General features: G+C 33.2%; 1 protein-coding gene across 1 annotated transcript; it reads left to right on the top strand.

The window, feature by feature from the left end:
• The first annotated feature begins 1,790 nt into the window (after window positions 1–1,790).
• Window positions 1,791–22,861, top strand: LOC125228285 (troponin C, isoallergen Bla g 6.0101-like). The gene is made up of 6 exons (XM_048132783.1): window positions 1,791–1,952; window positions 2,239–2,266; window positions 4,874–5,017; window positions 11,631–11,750; window positions 16,786–16,917; window positions 22,559–22,861. The coding sequence occupies exons 1-6, from the start codon at window positions 1,950–1,952 to the stop codon at window positions 22,591–22,593; spliced, it is 462 nt and encodes a 153-aa protein (XP_047988740.1). The 5' UTR covers window positions 1,791–1,949; the 3' UTR covers window positions 22,594–22,861.
• The last annotated feature ends 96 nt before the right edge of the window (window positions 22,862–22,957 follow it).

Here is a 22,957-nt window from a genome sequence, read left to right as displayed (position 1 = left end):
CCGTCGAAATTTTTCTGGTGTATGTTATCTCTGAAGGCTAGGCGCCTTTGAAAACAGTTCTCCATTAATATTTTCACTATTAGAGGAAGAATTTTAATACGATATGTTGAATGTTGATGCAAGTCGTACTATATAATACAAATTGTCAACCTATTTACCAAAAAGTTTTCATTAAAAATATAAATATCTATCTTTAATAAGGATTTTTGTGTAATGTACTTAAATAAAGTTTTATTTTTTTTTTAATAAAAAAAATATTCGCAAGTAGTAAGTAGTCGCAGCGTATTGCCCTGGCGATACAGCGGGGAAATGCTGCTAGCGTAATCGGCATTATGCCGCAGGCGGAACAGCTGGATGGGGTGTTCTTGTTATGATTGGGTTATCCTAGTTCATTATTAGTAGTATGTAGTTTAGAATATTTATAATATAAGTTAGTTTAAGATTTTTGCATGTATGAATTTGTAATTTGATTTTTGTACCTAGCATACTTTTTATTTTGTTGAATAAATGAAAGATAGCCAGTAATAAAAGTGACAACTTTTCATATTCCACCTTATTTAATATACTTTTTCCACATGGTTACAAAATAACAAAATGTATAAATTCTGAGAGAGCTTTCCCCAATTGAACATTATTAAGGAAGGGACCCATTTCTATTATTTATGATTTACTTTGAAAGCCCCCGGGGAGACCTTGGACATTTCTGTTTATCTTTACAATTAGTTAGCGGGAGTCAGAGTACTATAATATTAACAATGTAAACGAGAAATATTATATTTGGTAACAAATAGAAGTCGTAAATATACATGTACGTTCGTAGTTCATGTTCATTCACAAAAAAATAATAAATAATAAAGCACATTCTCTTTTTTCACAGTTGTTGTCTAAACAATAGGCTACTTGACCCTTTTTTAAAGTCTGCCTTATATGATTAAGTATTGTCCAATTAACCGAAATAAAATATTACCATATTTTATTATAGAGTTACCTGATTATGTCAGTGATTGTTTTGACATGAAGTAAGTTCGAATTTGATGACGTCACTACATCGCTGACAGCGTTTTCGGTGGCCAAAACACACATTTTTAAATATCTATCTTCGAAAATACTTAGTCATCATACGCTTTTAATACCCAAAATCTACAAACATCGGTTTTTTTTAATGTCAAATACTACAGAAGACCATTTATTGTGCTAAATTCGATGAGTCTATAGGCCTAGGATACTATAGTAGTAGCCTATTAAGTAAAATACTTGTCTCAAGAATAGGTACATAAAGAAAATAAAGAACATTCCTTCTTTCCCTGTTGTCATCTAAAGAAATAAAAATAAATACTCGTATTTAACGAAATACAGAAAGCAAAGGTAATACATGACGACTAGTCTGGCCTAGTATTATTTGTGTGATGCTGATGAGCACAATTATTTGTTCCTGAGTCATGGATGTTTCTATGTATTTATTTTAGTGTTTGTATATTATGTTATGTTATGAATCGTTGTCTTAGTACCCACTACCCACAACACAAGTCTTCTTGAGCTTACCGCGAAGCTTAGTTAATTGAAGTAAGAATGGCCTATAGGTAATATTTGTTTATATTTTATTTTTAAAAGTTCTAGGTTTTTGTAATATTCTAATAGGAAAAAGCTCTTTGTTTTTTAATAATAAAGACGACCCGCCACCCTAACGCACACATGCCCAGCTATCATCCGGCAACACAGAATAATGTATGATGACCTCAACAATAACAGTTAAAAGCGTCTGTCGAAGCCAAGAAGCGGCGAATCGTGGGCAGAAAGGGGCAGTACCACGTCCCTAGACCAGAGGCAACCTGGGTGACATAGTCGCGCGTCTTAGAGTAGTCGCTCAGTCCATCCAGATAAAAGGACTTGTGTTCCTCATTCTTTGGTTCGGTATTGCGTACCAAATTATTCAATTCCTTTAAAACAAAATGGTGAGATTTTAATTCGAAATGATTAAAAAATTGTTAAGTGCTTTTTTTTTCAAATAACTCCGACATTTCATTTTCATTAAAAAGAGTATTAAAATAGTGAAAGATGAATGGTTGAAATCAGTAAAAGACTAAAAATTAAATAAATATATTATTTGTAAAGTAATAAATAGTGAAGTGAGCTTCAGAATTTCCGGAATCTACTAATATTTTGTCGTGTTTCAATAAAAGTTTGTGATATATATGTATATTTCAATATTGGAAGCTAACGTGCAGTTCATTTTTGCAGGATGACCTTAATAAGGACCAGGTAGCAAGTGAGTAATATTATAAATTACCATATTTGGGAGCTTTCACGAAAAAGTTGGCGTGTATTACTAGAAAAAGACAAACACTGTCCGTTTTGTGACGATTTTTAACCATTACATTTCAATGAAAATTTGGTTTTGGTACTGTTTATAAACTATAAGTGATATTGAAAAGTAAAACAAGGGAAAGTTAATATCTGTAATGATTTTATGCATATCGTAATTGGGAAGTGGGAACACTACTTTTTGAAAACTCCCAATTATAATATCTCGACAATATCATAGTATTATTCATAATCAACTTTTCGATTATATGTGACAACCATTATTTGAGATAATTTCATTCATAGTGGATTATCATATTATTACATTCACATTATCGAGTCCATTTCATTAATAATTATAATAAAGCATATTAATTAAAAACATGAATTTGCAATTTACGGAGTGTGAATAGCTAGTGACTGTTCAAATTTAAGTTATTTTAACCACAGTAGCTCGCCTGGTAATCCGGCAGATTGTGGATTCTAAAAATATGATATTGGTTTTACATTCATTCGAGTCCAATCTATATTATGGTATGTGACAAGATAACGTTTTTTAAATTCAAGTAAGTGCGTAACAGTATGCACAAACGCTCACGAAACGCTCACGAAATGAAACGCTCATAGATATCTATCTACTTATCTCTATCGTTCTTGGGTATTGGCGCGTCGGAGCCCGACTACCTTTCGCGACGTTTCGTTTTCGTTTCGAGTCGTAGAAATGCCATTCGGCTACGGGGCCTGAATTTACGTAGCTATTTGTGCGAAATCTCCAAATCAGGCTGTTTACCTGAGACAAATTTCTACGATTGCCATTCTGAGCTGAGACTTTTTTTAATTTTTCACTTTGAATTTTATTAATAGTAGGTAATTAATTAAATTAATCATTAATAATTATTTGTGTGATGAGCTCTAAATGTTTTCTATGTATATAAGTATGTATTTATCTACGAAAAACCCATAGGCTGTTCTTTGATCAATGCCTAAATTTATTTAATCTCAAAAAACTCATCCCTGTTTTCATATCGGCTTTTCAGTTTTAATTAAAGTACCTATTTGTTGTAAAGTACTTTGAAGTATATTTTAAGTTGCCATAAGGTGACTGGAAGCAGCGTCCTTTATTTTAGGTATGATTTGTATCATCACTTATCTAACTAGTCGTTACTTCAATTGCCGTATTACGTATAATATAAATTCAATTTTCCATTCAAACTAAGCGTGCAGAATAATTTCAAAGGTGCAACGCAATTTCATAGTAGCGTCATCTGATTTTCACTCCAGCTAGTGTGATTGCAGCTAAGAATTACTCTGGGGAGTAATAACCATTTAATTTAATTAACCTAGGTAAACGGAACGTGTTTTCCTTTATGCTTGTTTCCAGAGAGAGCTCTCCTTACTTTTCCACTCAAGTTTTACACTGTTCTTATGTTGACATTTAATTTTTAATTGTATGTGGAATCGTTGTAATAATAGCAATTAATGTGCACAATCAGGGGCATCGGTACTAGCTAAGCATGAGAGATTTTTAGATTACTTGCCAACACCCTTTTACTCATGACAGTCATGACAATAATGTTATGTTATATTCATTTTGAGCAACTAATCCGCTTAGCAATTTATTCCGTAGTCTTTTGTGTCCAGTTTGCCAAAAAGGTTTTTTTCCATCCCATATGAAGTTTTTCAATCAATTCCATAGGCCTATCACCAATCAGTCATTGGTAATATTTTTAAAACCGAACGTCGGGCGGTCGGGTCGATTTTAGTTGCAACTTGCAGACCGCTTTTAATTTGATCAAAATAAAATTATATTTAAAAAGTAACTAATGACACGTTCGGATTTCAAATATTCTTTGCACTCTTGTGGATAAAATGCGATTTTGCTATCTGTTTTTAAAGAATAAAAAGTCCTTTCCGAGCTATTGAGGTGAAAAGTAAATTATCAGAGAAAACGATTTTTGTATAAACGAAAAAAATACCACGTGCCATAAGGTGCCTTTAGTAAAATACGTGAGCATCTATATTTTAATGACAGAATCTTATAATATCGGGGCAGTAGTTACCCGAAAAAGCTCCGCTCCGCAAATAGTTTGCTTAGTTACCGACTGTCTCTGGGCAAGCGACGGTAATATACACGGTGTCGTATTCAGTAAAAATCAAACAGAGAGAAATTAAAACTTGAACAGCTAGGCTAACTACCATTACCTATACTATTCAATAAACTGATACTATAAGATAAAGGCTGAGGATTTGTAATTTAAGTATGTAAGTACCTAAAAATCAGCAGTCCAACTTCGAAAATTTTATAATACTTGTTCAAACTTCAAAATTTCAAATCAACGCCGAAAACGACAATCCGACTGAATTGTGGGGAGTAGGTACTCCTTAGCAAACAAGCTTAAAACTGTCGTGTCATCCCTGTTTTCACGAGAAATTTGTTTTGTTCGAAGTTGACCTATATCGTCATCATCATGATTCATGATAATGACCACCATCATACCTATTACTTACTCATCATCGCGATTCAATACAACTATAATTGTTCGGCGTATTAATCTGCCTCCTTTATTTCTAGTCCTCAAGAAGGCGTTCGAAGCCTTCGACCACGAGAAGAAGGGTTGCATCGGCACAGTTATGGTTGGCACCATTTTTGGCATGCTGGGTCTTGGCGTCACCGACGAGACCTTGAAGGAGATCATTGAGGAGGTGGACGAAGATGGTTAGTATTCTTTATACCATTTTTATCAAGCACTAACACATGCAGAATACATTCGTTGACCAACCGAGTCATAGTGTGAGGAACTTGTTGACCGAAGCGTTAGTATGGTAGGTCTATGGAGTTGTAATACCATATCCCCCGCCACAATTGAACCCATATTCCACAATCGACTTCTGTGACACTCACGGGAGGAAAGCGGGTGAAGAAATTTGCAATGTAGCACCACACGGGGGCGTAACTAATAATATTAAGTTAAAATTATGTAAACTGTCTTATATTTACTTTTGAAATCGTTGTTAATAAATAATAACACAATAAACAGTGAGCAAAGCTACGTCTTTGATACTAGCGCAATTGGTGTAATAAGCATAGTCTTTGTTAAAGACTGCCGAGAATCAACGGGTCGCCCCGAGCGTCGACAACAAAGAGCCTCTTTAAGGCGACTGTGCCATAAAAGACCTTGATTTTGTTTTACAATAAAACAGTCACTGAAATTCGTTACATAAAAGGTTCCATAATTTGAAAATAATTATGTGCTTCCCAAGTGTTTTACTACTCAGCTTTATTCCTTCGTCCTATGTTTTCAATCAAGACCATTGAGATCTAACATCGTAAGACTCACCATAAAAGATTTCTTATTTTTACCTTAGTCTAGAGGTAAGTATGGTACAAAATGTCGTTTCGTTTTAAAAAGCAATGAAAAAAAAAGAAATACTGCTAAAAAAACTGTAGATAGTATCACAAGCGAGCAAAATGGCATGAGCAGGGAATAAAAGTGTCACTTTGATCTTTCTAGCTGGGAAGAAAATTTGGATGATGTGAAAATAATATACCGGAGTACATAGATACTACAGTTGCCTTAAATTTAGGTGACCTTAAATCTTGGTTATCTAACTGAAAGCGAGTTCAAGCGACAAGTAAATTATACGAAGGGAGATAAGGACCTCATATTTCGGTATGAATGTGATAGTTTATTTTTATACACTCACTTTATGTTATTTATGAAGGCTTTGGGCAGATAGTATTATATTAGAGTCTTTTGGCGGTCTCTTGTGATTTATTTTTTAAATAATAGTAGATAATTTGATAAATATGAAACTTATTATTTACAAGCAAAATTGGAGTACACAATTAAAGTAACATAATGTTTTTTGGAAGTAAAATTTGATGAGGACAGTAAGCACTATTTTCACGGAATTTAATGGGTATATTCAGCGTTTGAAAATACAAAAATATTCTTGGTTTAGTCTTATTAGTTTACATGAATATTGCAAATATAAGTATAATATGCATTAGTTTCATTCAATTTTCAATTAAATTATTTTCCCGGACACATTAACCTGAGCAAAATTCGTTTTATTACTCGACGAAATTTAGTTTAATATTTAATAATGGCACAAAAATCCTGGAAGATATAATGCAATGTAGTGTTAAAATTGGGTCAAGAGAACGTACTTAATAATTTAATTTTAGTTATCGAAATTCAATATTGGAGCATTCCATGAAAACTGACTGGTGTTGGTGTATGACGGACATTGTGCAAAATTATGATCAGAAAGTAATTGCCTGATTTAAACGCCGAAAAACAAATCGCTTTAATAAAAAATATAAATATAAGAAATATAATGCTTTTGTACGGGATAGTCACATGGAATGCTCCATTGGCCACTCTTTAATATATCAACACGAGTATTGTAAGTAGATATAACTGAGTTATAAAATTATAAATACGAAGTAATCATTTTAAAATTTCTTGATTTTTGCATTGTATTTGTACTCACAGATCAATACAACAAGATGGCCCTTACAGGGCGACTCGCGGTCACCAAGCATACGACAAATCAGGTTTATAAAAGTTTGAACGCGTGCGACACCGATCAGTAGCGCCCAAGTATACGACCCGCTAACAGTGTCCGTGTCCGCTCGGGAAAAAATCTTAAATAATCAATTTTGGTTGCAAACAATGGTCTCTTACAGCATAAAGTAGTGTGGCAAGTCTTCTAACACTTCTACATGTAAAAAAGATGGAACAACATTCCACAGTTAAGTCAAATTAATTATTTTGTTGAATATTGTTTATTGTCCGCGGAGTTCATTTATACTGGTCAATATGGTTGTGCTGAGCGGCGCCGAGGCGCGTCCATCCCTCTTTACCGAGTTAACAATGTGATATGCTATCCCTTTCACGTAAACGACTAGGCATGGGGCCATGTTAGTTTATGTCTGTTGCGGGAACTTCGTACTGCCGTTCGTACCATGTGCTACCATTTTATGAACTATAAAAGAAAGCAGATTTGTAATAGTGAATAATTATCTAGAATCTGTAGAGTCTGTAGTGGTATTTAGTTCATTGATTAGTTTAGAATATTTAGTTGGTTATTTAACTTAGTAAACGTAAGTAAAAATGCACAGTTTAGTTATTAGTTACTAGAATGATTTTTATTGAGATGCTATCACAATTATCATCCTCCTTGCGTTATCCCGGCATCGGCATTCGCCACGGCTCATGGGAGCCTGGGGTCCGTTTGGAAACTACTACCAAGATTTGGCGTAGGCACTAGTTTTATGAAAGCGACTGCCATCTGACCTTCCAACCCGAAGGGTAACTAGGCCTTATTATAATTTAATTAAAATATTATAATTTGTTGCAAAACAAATTCACCACAGTACTGGTACCGGTACCATTGTCTATAATAGACATGTCCCATTCCCATCCCTACTGCTAATCATAAAGGCGCGCCATTATTTGAAACGACCAATGGCAGCACCGTGCGCGCCCGCCTCACCCCGCAAGGATTGGTGATTTGCGTCTCGAACAATATCGCTTGCATTTGGCTTCTAGTGGGGTGTTCTGTGATTTGTACTGATCACAAATAACTCTAGAAACATAATTAATTGTTCCGTAGACACAACCCCTTTTTAAATAAATGTCCCAATAACTTGGGATTTGACTTTGAAATTAAAAGCTTTGAGAGAAACGAAGACAGTTTGATGGAGATTAATTATTTTATTTATTTCCCAGTTTTGATTCTACTCGACAAATCTTTGATTTCCGATAATAATGAAGTTTAGATTTCGGTTAAAATTTACTTACACACAATAAACCATTAAACAGCTGATTTTGATCACATAAAAATGTTCATTACTTAAAATTATAAAAAAAATATCCTAATATTAACTGTAGGTACTTTGCCTCAGATAAAGACATTCAATCCTTATTCTTTTCTACACCGTGGGCGACAATAACCTTAAAAAGTTAAATCAGCGATTCTAGAGAACAATCAGAGTAATAAAGTTTTAAATAGTACATGTAGTCCAAAAACACATAATTTAAGATATATTGATTATTTAAAACAAATCACTTAAGTATGAAAAGATCACAAGTCCAATGAAGTAATGAAGTGATGTAACCACCTACTATTCTTCTGTTTAAGCAAATGCAAAGCATTATGAAGCAAAATGTATTTTTAACTTTAGCTGTTGCCGTTAGGCTTAGAAAAATTTAAAAGTGGAAAATGTCAAAACTCACGGCATCGATACTCCAGCGCTCTGCCAACTGAGCCACCAAGACTTCAACCAAGCCAGCGAAAAAGCCAAAAATGTATTTATTTGAAGTGATTTTGTCAGTATTTTATCTCACCCAAGGCAGACACGACTTATTTATTAATGTAGTATTTTATCTTACTTTATTAATGTATACGGCTTGCATACTTGAAAATAATTGTATTTATATTTCATTCCCATATAAGCGCCATACTAAATATAGGTCTCATGAAAACGTATGGTCGACTATCCCTGCAGAACTAATTTTAGTTTTCAACTCTAATTCAATTTGGACTCCTATATGCTGCTGAGCCTTTACCACGGATATTTGACAATTAAGAATACGTTGTTCGATAGCGTAAAAGTCTCGGATAATGAGAATCATTGTATGGAAAAAGGCAACAAGGACCGCAATCGGTGACTAAAGTCAAAAATTGCATAGAGATAACCCTAAATAAGTTGGCAACAATTTTGAATTCCTAGCCTCTGCAGGGTCAACGTCAGAATTTCATCGAAGTTTAACGTTTAGAGTAACACTTGCACCGGTGAGGCTGTCACAATCATTGCGAAATCATCTTGGGCTGACCACATTTTTCGTTCTTATTCTAAAATGACAATATCTCATGGTGAAAGCTCCGATATCAATAGACAACGTCCACGGCAGGCAAACCTATTAAACGATGCTTTCCGATCCGCCACTAATTTTCTGAGTGCTTCCCGGTACGCAAATACTCTTTCAGTCTGATTACTCTCGGAATACAAAGATCTTAAACGACTCCACATTAATACCGAAAGATAGATAGGATTCGCATTTTTGAGGCCACGAGAAGAAAAAAGCTTTCCAGGTACCAACACTATGACATCTGTGGGTACCTACCTATACATACATACATACAACATACATACAATCACGCCTGTATCCCATAAAGGGGTAGGCAGAGCACATGAACTACTCAGTTTCAGAGCCACTCTTGGCAAAAAGAGGTTGAAAGAAAACTAAAATTGTGACATTGCAGTGACAGGTTGCCAGCCTCTCGCCTACCTACCTACCTATACTTTAAGTTTTAATTGTTGCTTTATGTAGAAGTTTTTTGAAGAAGTTTTTTTTAGAAAAAAAAGTACCTAAATGTTGTTTCGTAAAACTGACACTTATGATGATGATAAATATTTTTTTATTAAACGATGCTCTACGATCCGCCACTAATTTTCTGAGTGCTCCCGGAGATACGCAAATACTCTTTCCCTCTGCCTACTCTCGGACGAAAAAGATCTTAAGCGACTAAACTACACCATGTATAACATGAGGAAATCGAAATGTTTTAAACACAAAATTCTGGCCAAAAGAAGAAAATAAAATATTAGTTTAAATTTTACCCTTAATTAAGAAAAGTACTTTCCCATCCTATTTTGATCTTTATGTATCTTTGACTTGACAGGTTTCAAAATTGACTACATCTTGACATGATCATACCTAACTTAAGGATTCATTTTTAGTTTTTCTGTTTAGTTTTATTCAATGTTTTTTCTCATATAATGTAAATTTTATTCGTAAAACTGGAACTATAAAACAATTTTCACTTTTTGTTCTTATATCCTATTTTTTTTAAAGTGTAACAACAAGTCACTTTTTGATATTTAGGTATCAATAAGAATAGTCAGAGACTGTCCCATAATGGCATCAACGCCATCCCTTTCTACTACGTAAAAATGAGGGTATTTTTTTAAAATTGGTACCTAATAAGTAACTATCAAACAATTAGAAAACATTATATGTCATTCAGTCTAAAAGGGCCAGGCATACCTACTGTTAAAATTATTCGGTTTCCTTATGTTACACCGTGTATAAAGCCACATGTGACCTTATTTTTCCAAATGGTAGTGTTATCGCTTCGATAAAAAAGGTTCCCTTGGCGTATTAGAGATTAAACTTCTGCAATATTTTCGAATCGAAGTTGTTTTACTTAGTTGTGTAAACGGTTTCGCTGGGACTGTCAAAGTTCAGTGAAATATGACCGTGGAGTGAGCGGAAGCCATTTTATGGTATTTCGCATTGAATTTGAATAATTAAAGTGTTATACATGATTAAAGATAATAGTACAATTTATTACAGTGAGGTTCATATACTCATTCGAATTGTTAAGTTATGTATACGAGATCATAATTAATATAATCATGCTAGGTAAGTTTAGTTATTGATTGAGCATCTTACTAGCACTAATTTACTACACAAAGGTTAGCTGAAAGAAATGTTTTAAAGGGATAAAATGGATAAATTCACGTTTATACTACATAGTCCGTGTTTCATTCGTAAACAGTTTATACATACCTACACAATATACATAAATCTATTGTCAAACAATAGCTAAATAATATAATGGCCAAATAGCATAATTGTATATAATTCAGTTGACATTTTAATTTATTTTTTCATTTATTTTGTTTTAATTTTACTTGTAATTCAATTTAATTTTACATTCAATTTAATTTTACATTTCATTATAATTTAATTTGTTTGTGTTATTTGTTGTATTTTAATATTGGCTCAAGGTCTGAAATAAATTATATTTTATTTATTTATAATGCTAATTATTTATGCCAAATACGATATTCGGTTGGGGGCGGTGATTTTTGCAATTCATTTGTACTAATTTGCTTATTTTTTATGTTGAATTATTTGATTGCTCGGTTTAAATATGTAATAGAACGAGCGGTAAACAACACGTTTGCCCTCTTGTAAACAAAAAAATTAAGTAATAACTATTTCTCTTGATATATATGACTATTCTCTCAAGTTAAATCCTAGAAGGCAAAAAACTCATAGTAAAAATTGTTTTAAATACATTTACAGTAAGGTAATGCGGGACAAATCTCGGCTGGGGGCCAAATGTAACTGGTCCATTTTTTCCATGTTTTACAATGTTTGCATTATTAAATAGAGTGTCCATCGGTAGGCGTATTCAGTGTAGAAATCAACATCATAGTGTTATAATGGAAAAAATGGATTAGTTACAATTGCCTCCCCAGTCGAGATTTGCCCCGCTGTAACTTTATATTTTTATTCTTGCTACAGGATCCGGCGAGCTGGAGTTTGAAGAGTTCGTAACATTAGCGTCAAGATTCATGGTTGAAGAGGACGCCGAGGCGATGCAGCAAGAACTCAAAGAGGCATTCCGGTTATACGACAAAGAAGGTAAGCAAAGAATCTACAATAAAAATAATGATTATTATCATTTAAATTTTTATATTAAACGAAAAAATTAAAAAAATTAAGATGTCCGGCGCGGCTGCCGTAGCTCAATTGCTGGTTAAGAGCATTGCACAGATTGCAGAAGATGCGGGTTCAAGTCCCGACGGAAGCGTAAATTTTACATTTTTTCCTATAGTAAGTATAAAAATGTGGACATTCGTTAGCAGACGTTTCTGCTTGATAAAAATTAATATAAATATTTTTTAATTTTTTTTATTTCAAATACAAAAAAGCAACTGGCTATAAGGTAGCGGCGCCTATGTTAGCCCATTGTTATTGTTATTTTTAATTTTATTTTCTAAAAAAAGTGCCAATATACAGTAGTTTATGCAACAGGCGTTTAAAGAAGGTCAAAAAATACGAGTGGCGTGGGTAACAATTTGAGGCGAAGCCGAAAATTGTTATTAAGACGCCACGAGTATTTTTTGACTCAGTTAAACACCGTTGCATACAATACTTTTTCTACGACCATGCACTTACTTTTTTTAATAGTTTTCTAGAATAACTTTCGTGAAATTCGCACTGTTTCCTATAAGTATTTTGACTTGTCCTCGTCTTTTTTGACCTCCTTTAAACGCCTGTTGCATAAAATACTATATCGATAAAATCGTTACTACGCTCCCATTACATATTAGGATTAAGACGCAACGGGACATGATTTGAGTAAGATGCTTACATCCATATTTTTATTCTTGACTATACCGTAGTGTAAATAGGTAACATGTCGAATATATTCCGAGCATTTTCCCCGTATCTATAATGCAATGAATTAATATTAACATAGTAATAAAATATTCCGACCTTTATACAATTAATTAAGGCCTTCGATGTTAATTCGGATTTTGAACGCGTAAAATGATATTAAACAGTAGAGGCTGAAGTTATAAAAAGGAAAGGAGAAGCGATGTTTTATACACATGTCGTCATTTTATTCTTTGGATACTATTACCATTTTAGAAAAAAAATGTCACGCTCGTTTTTTTTTTATCATTGTAAAAATGATGTGTGGAGCTCTGTTATCATAACTTTTTGAATGCTCTTTATTCAAAAAGGTGGGTTTGCCGTCAATATAATATTCAAAAATATCAATATCCGAGGAGAAAACATCGGAATATAATTGTTTGAAAATTTGATTACGTGAGATTCGTCCCTTTCATCTTAAATACCTTTTCTTTGAAGCAAAGGTGTCTGAATGAAATTTAGTCGTCGGAAACTTCTAGACCCTACTGAGACCCAAAGCCTGCCCTGACCCTTGTTAGTTATTTAACGTGTTTCATTTGGGAAGGTGATTTCTAGAGTGATTTCGGTTTCATTATTAAAGAAAATACTGAGGGTAAGATTGTAATTTTCATAGGTGCGTACTTCTACCCTTTTGTAGATCTTTCATACTATATAAAATTATGTAGGTATGTACGCAGTACTTAAACTTACATTTTTGAAAGTGTGTTTTGTATTTTCGAGCTCTTATACGACTAAAGATACCAAATTGATAGTTACAAAATACGATACAGGTCAATTCTCCATACAAACGCTCTCGATTATTTCTTCCCTGGTTTAGAAGAACAGAGCAATGATTTTTTCAATACAGATATTATTTCCTTTATTCATCTTTCCTCTTAAGTTAGGCTGTTTATAATATGAATATAAAAGTAAAATACAAAAACACATACAAAACAATATAAAAACATATAAACACATTATAAAACATGTGTCGCACCGTTTTGATTTTTTTGCTATTTTTATTTTAAAACACGCTAGAGCCAATCAAAAATTTCTAAAAACGGTCTTTTTCTATATGGCTCAAAAAAAGGTGATACTCAAGATCGGTACCAATTAGCCAAAAAATCAAAACGGTCCGATACTGATTATTTCATTGTTATTCAGATTCTCAAATTTCGTTCCGTTTAAATAAGTTTTGAAGCAGGAAACAGTCGAGAGCGGAACCTCGATTTTAAAGACTTTTTCACAATCTCTTTTAACTGAGTTGTTCTTAATGGACATTTTTTTTTCGTTAAATCTAGTTAATAACACTAGTATATTTAACTTAAATTCCCAAATGGAAAAAGGGACTAGGGTAAACGCAGCTATTAACGCCCCCCTTAAGGCAATTTTGCAATCGGGTCTAATTTTTAAGTATACACGTTGTTCAAACATTTTATTTTCCTATTATATGTGATACTATGATAATTAAAAAAGGTAAATATTGTGTTACTTGTACTCAAATTAAACATTATGATATTAAAAATCAATTTTTAAATTACTGAGTCGATTGCTACCATTAGCGACCCATAAAAATGCATATGAAGCTATCAACGATTTTTAAGCAGCTATTACCGATTGTGTTATAAGTATGAGTAATTAACTGAACGCCCAGCGAGTGCACAGTACAGCAACACCTAGTATAGTGGCATAGTCCACAGGTAACGGGTAATTTATTCAAAACATGTTCAGCATTGTCATAAAATTGAAATTTGATAATGAATTAATTGATGGATTTCATTAAATTTAGTTTGATGTTTAACAGCCATTAATTTGTTCGCATTTGTGTGAGATTTTTTTTTATAAATTACTCGGTGGCAAAGTTTGTTTAACCTTCGTATCTTGAAACCCTCGCAACCCTCAGATGCTACATTCTGAACCACTCGCTACGCTCATGGATCAATATTGCAGTCTTTAGCTTGCTGAGTATCCTTATTAGATAGTAGGTATCAATATTTGTACGTGCGGTTAAACAACAAATTTGCCCCCTTGTAAAACAAATTTAACTTTTGTCGTGATATTTTTTCCTACAGTGCTGCAAGAGAGGCACAACCCAAGAGGCTGTATTAGGCAACTCTTCTTGGTACCAAAGCCACATTTTTGTTAAAACTTGTATGTTTGTAATAATTGTATGGCTTTAATAATATCCTTAATATTATAACCTACTTATTTAGGAACGGTCGGTCATACCTTCTCATGGTTTGTAATAGCGATTTCTATGAGTCGTTGAAAGAATATGTAAGCACTAACGTAAAATGTATGACCGACCCATACTAAACAACATTATTATTGTTATTTTATTATTGTTGTGGCTACTAAACACTTTGTTATTACGTGATATTCAAAATTTTTGACATAAAATCAGTTTTTATGGGTAAAACTCCTTCACAGACAATGTCTTACACAATATCCGTTTTCCAAAAATATTGTTATTTTAGTAAACTTTACAACGTCAAAAGAAGAAAACTATGTACAAATGTGCATTTGTTAGTCGTATACCTCGAAATCAAAAAATCCTAGTAGCTTTTCACCTATTCGCGTTTTGCCGCGATAGCGTATTTTGTTGTAGCGTTTAATATCGATGGTATATTTTGTTACTCGCATATATTTTTAGTAGATTTTTACAACAGTAGCAAATTTTGATGTAGCATATTATCAATAGCCTATTTAGTTAACCGCGTATAATTTCAATAGATTTTTACAACAATAGCAGATTTTTATGTAGCATTTATACTAATAGCCTCTTCAGTTAGCCGCAAATATTTTTAGTCGCATTTTACCTGGGTCGTATATTGTATTAATGGTTTGAAAACAGGCTATATCACTGGGATATAATACGTGGTCAAATGGACATATATCAACATCATCATTTGCATTCTGTGACAGACAGCAAATAGTGTCTTTTATTTTTTTAGTAATATCAGTGATATTCACAACGAGGTTATATAACCAGGAGACAAACTACAAATGCGAAATGCATTTACAAAACAAAACTATAGAGGTAAAGTGCTTGAAGGAAATATCACGATATCTAATAACGCATTACAAACAAATATCTATCGAGGTGAAAAGCGACTACAGTGAAGACAGGCAGGGAAGTAAATATACTATGAATTTTATACACCATTGTAATTAGCCACCAAAAATCATACTACAAGAAAAAAATCGGTTCAGACATTTTGAGATCGCGGCGAAAAGCGAATAGGTGAAAAGCTACAAGGATTTTTTGATTTCGAGGTATATGACTAACAAATGAAATGTGTATGTCGTTAATAGCTTTTTGAAAAAAACTATTATTTGGGTCTCAAATAATCTATAAACATACTTATGTTTCTAAAGAATAATATTGTAAAAGAAAGAAAAAACTTAACATGACGTTATAGTCATTACCGACCTATGGGTCGTTGATAGCTGCTACTACTAAAACTGATGAAGCTATCACCGCCCAAATTTAATTTCATGTTTTATGTATGTTAATGGATGTTTTTTAACAAATCGTGATAACCAATCTATAATTTATAAATGACTGAATATAATTAACAACAAAAGTAAATGTAAAATAGTCAATTGTTAACATAAACGTCTTAGCCAGATAAGTCAAATCCTTACTTGGAAGTGCAAGCGCCAGTATGGAATGTCCTTCTTCTTCGGTACCCACGACTTGATTGACGTATTATTATCATTTCTCGAACTACCACTCAAACTAATGTAACACTACCCTATACTCAAGAAATAAACGCTTTTAGAAAATAACCTACCTACCCTCACGTTACTAGTGGCAACGGATAAATGTCGAATTACTTATTAGATCGGTAATACCTTCCGATTTTCGATGGAGCATTAATAGCTGCGTTTACCCTACTTTTCATTTTAGCATTTTCGCTCCCGTAGCGTCTTAAAATATTAACCTTATGTTCACATAAAGCCTTCAGCCCACAAGTTATACTCTCCTTATTGCCCTCCATTGTCTCCGCAAAAAAAAGGAAGAATGTATTATACTCGTAGAATACCCATACATTTCACGACTCTTCTATTTCCGAACAGAACAGATAGAAACAGTGGCATGACGAGTTAGTTTTAAAAGAAGTGTAATTAAATAGGTATCGGCTATATACATCGTGTAATTTACAAAGACGACCCTTTGTCAAATGACGCGCAGACATGACACGATCAATGCAATAATAATGTGTAAATACGTGATGTTAATAAATATTTACAGGTAACGGGTACATCACGACGGCGGTGCTTCGGGAGATCCTTCGAGAACTGGACGACAAGATCAGCGCAGAGGAGTTGGACATGATGATTGAGGAAATTGACTCTGACGGCTCTGGCACTGTTGACTTTGATGGTCTGTATTACCGTTAGCCCTTTTATACAAACATACATATCACGCACCTAGGTAGGACACCCATGAGATCAGGGTGCGTAGCTGAATGGCACAAACGCTCACGAAACGAAACGCTCGTAGATATCTATCTCTATGGCTCGTGCGTATTGGCGCGTCAGAGCCAGACTGCCTTTCGCGGCGTTTCGTTTTCGTTTCGGCATTTGGCTACGGCACCAGATGATGCGAAGAGAGAGATTGATGGCGGCATGCAACGCGCTTCCTTGAACTGTTTTATCCAAAAATTACTATTTTAACATTTTACCTAGGAAACGTAAATCTGAATAAAAAAATGACTTAGACACATTTAAAAACCATTACTACGAGACATTAATTTCTAAAATTGCTCAGTTAACGTCTAATGAGGAGGCACACTCAAAGGTTACGACAGATGGCGCCACCTTATTAGTCCATTGCACAGATAAAGAATTTCATACGTGAGAGCGAGAAGATTTTTTTTCTCTCTCTTTCACATATGAGTTACATGTCTATGCACTTGATAAAATGTCAGTGTGCGTCCTCATTGTTACATTTAGTCAAAGTTACATTTAGTCAGAGTTGAAAATTAAAGTTATATAAAACCCAAAACATTATTTACTCGTAAAAGTTAAATTTAGTACTTATTTTACAACCACCTCATATTATTTACTCAACGCGAGTCTACCAACAAGATCAAACTCATTAATCATAGTAAAATAATTTTGTAACACTTCAATACGTTGAAATACTTAGTATTCTGGCATAAAATACACGCACTATGTCATTGTTAACTAAATTGATTGTGACATCTACTATTATAAGTTAGGATTTATTATATCGCGGCCGATATTACGTGCCAAACCCAAGTTTAGATTTGGCGAAATATTTGATTTAATTAATTCAAAATGACTTTGACCTTTTTTAATGTGCACTGCTGTTTTTTATTATCATGTCTAAGGTGAATACAGATATCGAAAGACTTCAATCAGAAAAACCGAAAATCAAATAGTTATTTATTTTACAACGGGGCAAAGTAGTTGTTTAACCGCACGTGCCAATACTCGAGCAAGCGAAAGATTCCAATATTGAACCGCGAGCGTAGCGAGTGGTTCAAAAAGTGGAATCTTGAGCGTTGCGAGGGTTTCAAGGCACGAAGGTTAAACAAACTTTGCCACCGAGTGAAACACAAAATTTTTCACCACACCAACACGAACTAAATACTAAGTATAAAACATCAAATTACTTAAATCAAATCCATCAATTTATTTAATATTTATGATTGAAAATCATCAAATCATCATTTATAGGTAAATTCTACCAGCTAGCTTAAGACATCAAGTTAAATTTTTTATGAAATTACTTTGCACTCTTGTGGATAAAATGCAATTTTTCTATCTTTTTTCGAATTGCAAAGTAAGCCTTTAACAGTTGGTGTGGTGAAAAATATTTTTTAATACAGTTGCTCAAAAAGTGCCCGTTTTTTGGCTGTTTAGCGTGCGAGAAGTTGTATTTTACGAACTAGTGCGTAAAAAGAAGTATACGTTCCATTTTACGACTACTTACCGAGCTGTTTTCATATTAGTCTAGTTTACTAACACAAAATAAAACTATAAACATACTATTAAGTTCCTAATATTTAAAACGTTAATTTTCATATGTAATTGTTTACTTTTAATCATGCTAAAGATAATTTATAAAATGGTTTATACTTTGAAAAATAGGTCATAATGAGTCGTGTAAACAGAACATGATTGGAACGAAACGCGTCTTCTACTGTCAAAGTAGAGGCGTCTACCATGTTTTAACTTAATGCACGTTCAAAAACTTCAATATGTTACGCGATTTCTCATTATTATTTTACGTTATTTTCAATATGTCGGGGCATAAATGGATCGATTAAATTAAAATGTAGTTGTACATTAAAGAATCGTCCCAAATCGTAAATGTTTATGTTTTTATGGCACCCAATGAAATAAATTATGTTAGATGAATAGCAAACTCGAAAATATGCACGCAAGTTTAAAAGCTTCAAACATACGCCTTTGAATTGTCAAATAATCCGTCATCGTCAATGTCCATGGGAAAATTGATGGTGCGGATTGTTTTATTTCGTAGTAGTGTTTTTTCGCAACTGTATTAAAAAACGTCGTTCGTCACACGTGCGAGAATGTCATTCTTCACTCGTCCCGAGATTTGCCACTCGCGTGCCGCTCGTGGCAAAATGTCTCGGAACTCGTGAGGTAATGACATACTTCTCGCACTTATAACGAAATCTACTATTATTGCATAAATATGGGTACATAAAGATCTTAGGTAATGTTGTTTCGCTTTCGCCATATCTTGCCTTACAAAGGCGTACAATATTATCTATGAGATAAAAAATGCAGCATGTGTTTCAATGACAATAAAAATGAATACTTAGAAATATAATATTATCTTTATTTCAAAAGCCAGACCGAAGTAAAATAAACGTACTTAAATAAAAACGAGAAACTGAGCAGGAAACAAAATGTTAGATTAATAACCGCATATCAAAAGTAAATTAAAGCGGCAAGAAGAAATAAGTCCATTTCTAAGAACAAGCACTAATTATGAAGAAATTGTGAACTTAAGTTAATGTTCTGTTAGTTTCTTAATGAAGCTTTTCCTCCATTTACATAATTGTTTGTACGGCTATGTGCTGTTATTCTTTTTTTTTATTATAAATGTGCTTCTTGGTCACTGACTAGCCAAAGCCAAAGACGTGACCTACGATGGAGTGAGCTCGCCCAGAAGATGCCTGTTTCATTAATAAATAAATAATAAATAAAAATCTTTATTCACTATAAACCTAACAGTATAGGATTACAATATTAATATTATTCTAGGTACAGAAAAGCTTATTGTTAGGTTTTTATCAGTTCACCAGGGTCATGCCTAGGGTTGTAAATAGAAAAAAAACCAAATGTTTAACTATACTGTATTTCTATGTCCTAACTTGTCTTATGTACAATAAAGTGTTTACATACATACATACATGTTTTTTTTTCAGAATTGTGAAAAAAAACATGAAAAAAAAACCGACCACCATGGTTTTTTTTCTAAATATGGTTTTTTTCAGATGAACAAATAATACGACAATAACGGTTTTTCGTGAGTTGTAACGTGTTTCAATAACAATAACGTACATTTTAATTCAATTAACATTCAGTATACAAACGTTTATTGGGGAATTCCCGATGTTGCGTGTAGCGTGGAGAGGCGGTGGTGTTGCCAACAGTAAATAGTGATAACTATCAACTACAGATTTCGTAAATGTTACTTTTATATGACCAGAAATTAAAGTATTTGATTAAATTCGTTTAATAGTTAACATTAAGTCTAAAAAACCGTATAAAAGTATTAATTATTTTGCAAATTTTGAGATTTCGTACTTTAGAAAAAAAACATACTCCAGAAAAAAAACTGTTTTTTTTCACGGTTTTTTTCATGTTTTTTTTTCAAGCCAGAAAAAAAACCGTTTTTTTGCAACCCTAGTCATGCCTCTGTCTCCCGAACTAGGTCGAAACCTGTGACTCGGGAGTCAGCGATTCCTCCGCTGATGGTTACATTATAGATAGTGGTTGACAGAATTCTATCATCAAAACTTAAATCTAAACATGTGTAATTTTTAACACTTTCGAAACCGGGCTCTACGCGGCGCTACGACATTTTCGCTACATACGGGGAAACCCATGTAATCGGCTACGCTTCTACGAGCGGTGTGCCCGACAGTCGGGTTCTTGGTAGCGAAAGTGTTAAAATGAAGTGTACATTAACTATATGTATCTTATTTTAAATACATATTTGCAAATATTAGTGACAGTTTATGAGTTAAATTATTCTAGACAGCTTAAAAGAGTTTCTGTTTCCTGGGTGGCTAGCCGAATGTTTCGCTGGTACTTTAGTGTTTGTAGCTTTCGTTTGGCGTCGGAGGTTTGTAACTTGAATTTACACTCATAGTGGTTTAGGTTATAAATTTCTAGCCGTTTATTGATTTTATTATAAATTCTAGCGCTCATTGCTATATACTGGCGACTCGCAATGACTCGCATTATATTGTACTTGTACATAAAACACTTGATTATACATAATAATCAGTGATTGGAACTATGGGAGCAAAACTTTAAAAAACCTTGGAGCTGACATAAATTTAAAATAAAACCAAGATTATTAGTGTCAGATCAGTGTTAAATTTGATTCTATACCTGAATCCAAGATTTCTAATGTACATTACTACAAGGATATTAATATTTTCATGGCTGTAAGTAATCTAAAATGTCCACTTAGCAAGTTTTGTTAAAGTTTTACGCCCAAATATCATAACTGAGCATATTATAATAGACAATAAAGCTGTAACTAAATACGAGGAATAATAAATAAAAAACGGTATAATAATAAAATGGCAGTCTCGCACGCATATCCATAAACATGCTTATTTGTAGTAAAAAATAATGGAAAGTATTGATCGGCAACAGCGATGAATGAACGATGCGTGTTTTGTGAAGTACTTACTCCAATACATACCTATTTTATTGTGTTAATTATTATATGAATACTATTTTATTGATTCATAAAACTGGACGTCGCACAAACAAGCTTAAAATAATAGATTACTAAAATTCATTAAGAGTAATGGATGTATTTACTTAATTATGTAGTTAGAAAAATAGGTTTGGTTTTCTTGCACCTAAATATCATAATTCCATTCTCTTTATTTGTTCTAAATTTCAAAACAGTTTTCTCCCAAAATGCGTATGTGCGTATGCGTGCATACAAAATACTCAATGGTCAAAACCATATCTTTATCAAGGGCCAAAGTTCCTATTCGATTCTTTTAGGTATTTGGAGACTTTGGTGTTATGGCACCTAGTCGTGATGTAAAGGAAAAAAAATTGGGACACATTTTTTTATCATCGGGATCGAATCAGCTCGTGATTCTAAGGAGAATGAGCAAACACGTCCAGAGCTGGTGAAATTCGATATTCGGGTTTTTTTTTGTAAAACACCCTGGGGCGACTTCGAAAATTTAGTTATATAGTCCATACTAATATTATAAATGTGAAAGTGTGTGTGTCTGTTTGTTTGTCCGTCTTTCACGGCAAAACGGAGCGACGAATTGACGTGATTTGTTAAGGGGAGATAGTTGAAGGGATGGAGAGTGACATAGGCTACTTTTTGTCTCTTTCTAACGCGAGCGAAGTCGCAGGCAAACGCTAGTATCTATATAATTCGTTTCAGCAGGTAAATAATGAATGTAATCCCAAATTTTACTAAAATCTTAGGTTTCAAAATGCACCCTGCATTTTGAAATCTTTGAATTTTGAAAAATGGGTGAAATGAAACCAAATCGAAAATAATAAATTCATTTCACAAATTTATCTCATACATACAGATAAAAACTTGTTTTCCAACAACATCAAATTAAGTAAAGTTTGTGATATCCCCTGAATAATTCAGTACATTTGACTTGCCGTAATTGTGACTGAAACGGTGGACTTTCCTCAATTCCTGTAACTTATTTTGCTTATTAAAATTTCATACCAACTTGTTAACGCTGCAGAAATTCCTCCCGATTTGCACTTATAAAACTTTTGTTCAATTTCAGAATTCATGGAAGTTATGACGGGAGGCGACGACTGAACGACCACTGGCCACGTTTATGTTATAATTATACTCGTATCTATTATTTTTTTACACAATATATATTTATTTATACTTACAGACTTTTCCATCTTTATGTTATACATATTTATACCAATTTTACAAAGTTATTATTCTTACAAATAAATATTTATTTATTTTTTATACATCGGAAAATAAATTTGAAAATATTATTAGAAAAAACTTTAATGTATTTATTTAACTACTTGTAAGTTATTTATAAGAATAAAAGAATATTCTAAGAGCATGTATTCCTTTAATTTCTGTAGTTACATATATTCTCTTCAGTATTTTGATAAAATATCATTAGTTACATTAGCTGACATCTTGCAACAGTAAAAGA

The sequence above is a fragment of the Leguminivora glycinivorella genome, chromosome 7 (assembly GCF_023078275.1).
Source record: "Leguminivora glycinivorella isolate SPB_JAAS2020 chromosome 7, LegGlyc_1.1, whole genome shotgun sequence".
NCBI lineage: Eukaryota > Metazoa > Arthropoda > Insecta > Lepidoptera > Tortricidae > Leguminivora > Leguminivora glycinivorella.
The sequence above is the reverse complement of the archived record's forward strand: the minus strand, read 5'-3'. Positions and strand labels throughout refer to the sequence as shown.